The 7,945-nt window shown below is 36.8% G+C and overlaps 1 protein-coding gene across 1 annotated transcript; it reads left to right on the forward strand.

The window, feature by feature from the left end:
- Nucleotides 1-530: 530 nt before the first annotated feature.
- LOC114534862 lies at nucleotides 531-2,350 on the forward strand. Its single transcript, XM_028556341.1, has 2 exons — nucleotides 531-657; nucleotides 1,993-2,350. Exons 1-2 carry the CDS (start codon nucleotides 554-556, stop codon nucleotides 2,348-2,350), a joined length of 462 nt encoding a protein of 153 aa, XP_028412142.1. The 5' UTR covers nucleotides 531-553.
- The last annotated feature ends 5,595 nt before the right edge of the window (nucleotides 2,351-7,945 follow it).

Raw genomic sequence — 7,945 nt, forward strand, 5'->3', positions numbered from 1 at the left:
TTAAAGCATTCAAAATGGTCGCGTTATTTCGTTGACATTTTGTTCTTCGGAGCGTAAAATGACACGAAGAATCGGCCTATATTAACAATTATATTATAAGATCCAGCTATGTAATTATTATAACAATGTATTTTAAGAGCGTAAGCACTATAACTCGTTTTTTTAACAGGAACCATTTATTGTTGAAGGAAGGTCACCCAGATGCGATCGTTTTCGCCCAACTTATGTTAAATGGCTATTATTCCTGATCCTTCTTATTGGTCAATTAATTGGAATCATTTTGTACACCATCTGGGCAGTTGATTGTTTCCACAGGGAGTTTCGAACGACAACATTTTGTGAAAACTTTACCATCTACTCTGCGCCTGAGCAAATTGAATGTTTTTGGTTATCCTGCAGTTGCCTCTGCTCTATCTTTCTGATCTATCATGTCGTCTACCAGTCACCAGCGTTTTGCGGAATCCGAAAAGTTTTTCTTCATTTGATTAAGAGAAATTATTTCTATAAACATGTTATTGTGTTATCGGCTGTCGTGGGGTATGATTTCTGCGTGATGACAATAAGTCCACGAAGATGGAAGACACTGTCTTCTATTTTATTCATCTTTGAGAAGTCTTTAAACGTTATACTGATGTTTCTTCTCAACTTTTTACCAAGGTAACCGTCATAGAACTATATAATTATTAAATTTAAAAAAAATACCAAAAAATAATAGGGCCGAAAGCTTTGCAGTATTAAATATTTTAACGCTTCGCCCGAGGGAGATATAATCACTTTGGGAAATATTTTGTGGAATCCCTCGAGCAGGTGGATATTGATATGTTGGCAGAGCATCGGACTAGTATACCGAAGGCCGTGGGTTCAAATCCTGCCGTGGTCAAGCAGAATGTTCTGCTTGCCATGGCAGGCAGCCACTCGGTGTCATATCTTACTAAAATCCTTCCCTTCCCGAGTACCATCTATATATATTTAACAGTTATTCTGCGAACTCGAGTCGTATATCAGCTGACTCATATACGACTCGAGTTCGCAGAATAACCTTTCGGTGCATTTTGGTGTGCTATTATCAACTAAAGCTTGGATTTCTATTTCACTCAACTCCCAAATCTTTCGGTCATTTTGTTTACTTTCTCTACTAGACAGATATGAGCTAATATCTGTCTAGTAGCCAACCAATGAAATTGCAGCATACCTCATATCTGGCGCTTGTGTATATAATAAATATATATATTAATATATATATTAATATATATATATATATATATATATATATATATATATATATATATATATATATATATTTACCAAAGAATATTTTCATATGTGAAACATGAAATAGTTAGAAGATAATATAATGTGTGAATGAATGAAATTCAAGGTATGGACTATGGATTTATTAGATTAAATCTTGAGAGGTTTTATACAATAAAAAACTAAATACAAAAGTTAATCATTTGAAACACATAGAAATATTTACCTATTTATTTAATATCTTCTCTGCTCTGCTCTGCCTTATACATTTTAATAAGAAATAAACATATCAGTTTATTGAAATGCACTCATATAGGTTCTCTCCCTTTCATATTTGGTCAGGTATATATCTATATTTGTAATATTCCATCCGGATATATATTATATTTTTGATGCAAAAACAAGTTCCATATTAATTTGCTGTTTGTTTGAGTATATAATTATTACGTCTGTATCCTAAAAGCTCACTGACACTCAAACTCATTGAGTGGGAGATCTTAATCTTCTCATAAAGTTTCAATGGCGGTATTTCCAGCCGAACAGGGGCTTGATTTTCAGTAATTTAATTTATATCTTTCCATCTATTCAGAAAAAAATTCTCATTGATCAGCATTAACGAAAATTATATGTCACACTCGATGAGTATGAGTTTGAGTGAGCTTTTTGAATACAGGTGCTAGTCTTCAAACTAAGCATTCCGATAGTTCACGGGATTTTCTAATGGTAGTTTTTTTTGTCTAGATTTTGGACTGGTGGACAATCGCTACAACTCAGATACTGGCTTTATAAAGCTGCTTTGATGATGTATTCCCTGAACAATTCTATGATCGCGTTGCTTGGTTCAATCGTGGCTGCATACAAGGTCCTGAGCGTGGAGTCGAATGTCGAAACTCGACATCCTGAAGTGATAGCAGTTGTGGGTTTGATGTTTCTTGTAACAAATAACGGATTCCGTTATTTTGTCGCAGATTTTTTCTTTTCCAAAATATTTGCTGACGAATTGGATATATTAGGCGGCAATACGATTGAAAAGAGTATCGGTGCTCAAAATGAAGATGATAATGAGCAAAAACGTCATAGAATGACACCCTTTAAGTAATACTTAAAACACTAGAACTTGCGTTTTATCATAATTATTATTTACTTTCTTTTGATTTGCCAGAAAATAGAACGCTTTTTTTGAAGGGGGGGGGGTGTTAATTCATATAATTTATTCAGTAAAGGCGATTCTCCATTACCGTCCGCTTCACCTACGCGGGCGAAGCGGCCTTTGAAAATCTGACCATGCGATCGTGACGGGCCTGAAAAACAAATGGCGCTTCGCCCTGAATGTGGCATGTATATACCGATTTGCATTTAACCCAAACTTTTACTATAAAATAAAATCATTTATTATATGTGTATAGAGATTTATGCACAGCAGAATAATGAAATAAAAATCGTATTTCACTGTGAAATCAATTTCATGCAATTTGATTGGACGTACGATGTTTTTCACGTGTGGAAAAATGCCATACACGGCTTTTGATTGGACGTACGATATTTTCACACGTGAAAAATTGTCGTATGTCATTTTGGTGGCAATTTGTTTACATTTTCTTTCAAGATGGCGTCGAAATATAGGAGTGAGATTCAAAACATGATTCTCATATTCAAGATATCTTTACATTCAGCACATCTCAAATCTTTCGGAAAGAATGTCTAACTTCTATTGAACAAAATTACAAAGAAACTGAACGGTAATAAATATGTTTTCATGCATAAAATTTCGATTTTGTTGTTCGCTGTGTTTTTGTATATTAAAAGCGTGTCGTTTTGAATTTCAAATTCATCTCTATACACATTTAATAAACAAATTACTTCAAGGTTGGTTCGTTTGTACGATTTTTATTATGCACTCGTTGCGAAGGATCGCAAACTCACTCGTTCGCTGCGCTCACTCGTTCGTAGTGCGATCCTTCACAACTCGTGCATAAAAATCGTACGCACTCGCCAACCATGAAGTAATCTCTATATAGTAAGAGTTGACCACCGTTGGCCTGACACACTGTTTGTTGCTCTCTGATTCAATAGAACAGCCGTTTCGTTACAAATTACGTATACCTTGCATTGCTATTTCAGCTGTGTATAATGTGTATAGTCATAGGCTTCGCGATCACGCGATCGTATGGTTCAACTGCGTGATCAGACTTATAATATTTTTTGAGTGTCGAAACAATCCGGACCGTACAAAAAATTTCTACCAGGAATAAGAAAGTCAATTTCTTGAAAAAAAATCTGGGTATATTATCTACACGTCAATTCACTCTCTATCAATCTAGAGGTCGGCACACAGTGCTCGCAGTCTGTGGTTGCGACGATTTCACGTTTTATGATTTCGCTCAATGTTTTTATAGTAAAACTTGATTACTTGAAGGCCATTATGTCTGGTGAAATGCAAAATAGAGCACAAGCGACAGCTATTTTGTCGCTAATTTCTGGTTGTAACGATCGAAATATTTAACAAACGGATCGAAACAACAGTTCAGGCAACCTCGCAGACCAGGCAGTACCTACGCTCCACGGCCCACGCTGCGGCGAAGACCCTGGTTAAGGCTGGTCATGTGACAGCGCAAAATCTCCTAAAATATGAGAGATTTTTGATTAGCGCAAAAGAAGGGTGGCAAATCTAATATCATACCACTTCTGCAATTTTTACACTTGTAACAGTCCAGGTGACTTTGTACTGCGGCAACTAAAAATAGCGGTTCAGTGGTTCACACAATGTAAACTAAATAAATACGGCTAGTATGGCGCAGCAAAAAACTCCAAAGCACAATAAACCGAATATAGATTCAAAGTGTCCGTGTGTGTAGACTGTATCATCGTCGATAGAATCGGCTTTAGTATCGTCACACAAGTTCTGTCGTCATTCGATAGACACTCGAAGGCTTGTCCCATCTTCTAAATTTGGGTGTTGATGAGCGATTTAGTGGTCCAATAACAATAAAAACACAGGTTATTTCGCTTTGCAGTATACAACAGCGCTCGATATTCAGTCCTTAAAAACACGCTGTTTTAACTGATGTGATTTATGCGCTACTTGTGTCCTACCCATACCCACACGGGCGAAGCGTAACAAAAAAATCACGTGAGCAGCCTTAATCAGGGTCTTCGCCGCAGCGTGGGCCGTGGGGCGTAGGTATAGAAGAACCTGCGAGGTTGCAGTTCAGGCGAATCACTGGCGACCCACACGTTGTTTGATATTTTCTCAGAAAGAGTACATTTACTTAAATTACTTTCGCATTACAATTGTATTTTCATATTAATCAGCTTTTCCTACTTTGCTTCGTCAAAACTTCCCAGACACTTTATTCTATGAAACCGCGACAGGGTGTAAATAAAAAACTAAGATATACAACGAAACTCTGACGAGATAAGTAATTTCATGACCAAATTTTGATCAACTAAGTCAAATATCGATTAACCAACCTAGGCAACAATATAATGGTCACTCAGAGTCACATTTGTGAACGGATATTTTAAGGAATTCCTATTCTAAGAAAAACACCGGGGTTTTCCCATTACAAATTTAACTTTCTTTCCATTAGTCCTACGAGTTTGTGTAAGGTAATGAACAAGACCTCGAAGCTAAATGTTGGTTTTACTAGCTAGTAAACAGAGTAATAATTATATAACAACATCCACGAACGCACTGGAGAGAAGTGCGATAATTCTTTTTATGTAAAACTGAAAAGGCAACAACGGAAGAATGCCACACAGTGAGTCAGTGAGTATTTGTAGTCATTGTGGTGTTATGTAAGTTTCATGCTCAAGAAATATTTTACTTATTTGCTATTAAGCCAGTTTTGGTGGAAAAGACAAATTATAAATAATTTGTGAACATGCACATGCGGACAAGCATATATACGTATGTGTCGTAAGTCAAATTTGCATATGGTTCAATGGACGACTTACTCTTTAGACTAATTTCTTACTTCGGCAAAAAAAGGACATTTTCCGAAAGATCTTACTAAAATTAGTAAAACTGTCAAGTTTGGTTGCGAATTGTTGTCAATTAAGGAAAATATAATACAGCTAACAGCCTTTGAAAGTAGGCAATTTTTGTGTACTTTTGTAATACGACCGGAGTTGTGTAACTAATTTATTTGTTTTGATTATTCCCCACTGAATTCTTATACGGTACGGCATATTGGATTTTTAAATCTTAAGTATTAGAATTATAAAAATTTGCTCTCTAGCAACCCACAATTCAGAAGTCATGTTTGTCCACGTCCAAAACATCATCAATTTTATTGATATTTAACCACCGAAACTTTGAGGACAAGTCGAGATGCCCAAGTATGTTCCCGAGAAAGAATATTTTTAGGGCTGAAATTGTTGTATATAAGCAACAGTAGCGTAGCCAGTCTGCCGATTTGCCCCGCTATGCTAAAATTTTGGTGTTCACTGACTGTGAGAACAATAGATTTCTGAAGACATGAATAATTATAATAACACGAATTTACATAGCGGGACAAAATCGTCAGGCTGGCTACGCCACTATTAAGCAAGTATATACTTCGGGCATGTTAGGTATTTCTCAGCTTCAATTTCTGCTCGTTCTTGGCAGACATCAGGAAATGTCCCCGTCAGTGTTGGTTCATAAACACTCTAGCTTTATTTACATCGCATTTTAGAAGCTTAAAGAGACGCGTAAATGTGTTCCCAAACGCGATGAAATACATCAATTTCGTAGAGTGATTTTTGATCGACATTGAATTGGACATTAGCTGATTGATTATTTGAAATTAATGGAACATTGGCTGCAACCGTTTTCTTGATGAAGTATAATAAAACTGAATTCATCGTTATTAGGTGACAACTTATTTTCAATGGGCGGATCTAGGGTTTTCCAATGTACAGGGGCGGATCTAGGGGTGATCAGAGCGATCACGCGTCTTCCTAAAATAAATGCCTAAAAAATTAATTGGAAAGTAAAACAGTCCAGTTGTGAAACATCCTGCAGTGCACCGCGTCAAACGAAGTTCAAAGTCCACTTTTCAAAATATCATCCAGACTAAGGCCTTCGAACACGAATACGCAGAGAGAGGTCTTACACATGAGTTTTGCTCGCTCCTTCACACCATTCCAGCGATCTGATTGGCTATTTAACGTTTTGATCGCTTTGTGTGGATTTCGGATCGCTAGAGTGATCTGGGGCTAGAAATTTCATTGGTGTATTCAAAAAATTTCTTCACTCTTATCGGCTGTCCTGCTCTGATCGATCATTTCAGCTTGTAATCAAAGTGCATGACTTATTTACGTCATGTCCTGTATTCTGATATTAATACTTGATGTCATACGATCTTTACAGTTATGTCATATTAAGGGACGTGTAATAGTTTTAGAAAAATAAAGAAACCGAACCCTAGGGTATATCACAGGAGGTAGACTAAGCGGCATCACCAACTGTTTACTCTTATTTACGCTATATGGCTTGCATCACATAAACATATAGAGGTCCAATGGGGCTTAATTTCGAGTAGAATTATATACACATCAAATTCAAGTCGGGAACAGTTTAAGGAAAAATGAGTCAACTGTTTGCCCTTGGAAGGAATCGAAGTATCGAACCTACGCTTTTGCAATGGCGGTGCAATGCTCTTGCGACTGAGCTACAGAGGTAGCTGACAAAAGCAACTGTGGCTAAAGTGTATAATTATGATGGTAATGTCGGGCATAGGTGAGGGTAAATCAATTCTGATTTTCGAACTTCAACTGTTACTGGCTTGAATTGGAAGTTTGTAAATTCCACTCGAAATTAAGACCCTTTGAACCTCTAGAATTTACCTGCATCGAGTGAAGTGCCAAAAATCATAATGGTCTAGGACCTGTAAAGGAGTTTGTATGCATTTCATTTAGGACAGATTATCTCAACTGTTTTAGGGTAAAATGACCATGGCGGTCAACATGGCATATGTGCCAAAATCTGAATCCAGAAACTGCATAGTTTACATAGCTCTAAATCCTACATAACCAGAAATTTGGGACATTTTGCGTCCGCGTTCGTGGGCAGCGTCCGCTTCTTGACCCTAAGAATTGGTGAAAATTTCATAAAATGGCTCGATGGTATAATTATGCAATTATAATTATGCTTCAAATGTATATGGCCGGATGCTTAACGCACTGAAGAAACATGAAATTTCAAACGCTGTGGGAACCGTGGCGGTAAAAAATACGAAGATATTTATGAGTTATATCGGTAGCTACATCACAACCAAAGACATTTCCAACTCCGAACTTTGCATCGTCCAAAAGGAAAGTGGTGTATTTGACCAGATTGTAGAGCATGTTTACCGATATTACTATGGTTTATATACCGAATCATTCAAATTGGACTTGTATATAAATCGCACTCAGGAACCTAGAGGATTTGCCAGTGAGTGAATATTTTTGGTTATAATTCTTCCTTTCTGAGTGATTTACAGAATTCGAACTCCGAACCAAGAAAAAAACACACATAGGAAGCGTAATTTAAAGTTTTGTGATTAAGCCATATTGTTTCGCATGAAATTTGGCCGCCATGTTTGTTTTTATCCGAATGCAAGACGCCATCTTGTCCCAAATTTCTGGTAATGAGCTGAATTATCAAAGCTACGGTCTTTCTGAATTGTTTATATGGTTCAGAATGGTTGCTTTTAGGGGTGGTCAC

This window comes from Dendronephthya gigantea, unplaced genomic scaffold, assembly GCF_004324835.1.
Source record: "Dendronephthya gigantea isolate DGI-Jeju-01 unplaced genomic scaffold, DenGig_1.0 000108F, whole genome shotgun sequence".
Classification (NCBI taxonomy): Eukaryota; Metazoa; Cnidaria; class Anthozoa; order Malacalcyonacea; family Nephtheidae; genus Dendronephthya; species Dendronephthya gigantea.

Coding starts and splice junctions, on each gene's coding strand:
- LOC114534862 (XM_028556341.1), top strand. CDS start 554: ATGACAATAAGTCCACGAAGATGGAAGACACTGTCTTCTATTTTATTC. Junction 658..1,992: donor CTTCTCAACTTTTTACCAAG/GTAACCGTCATA, acceptor TTTTTTGTCTAG/ATTTTGGACTGGTGGACAAT.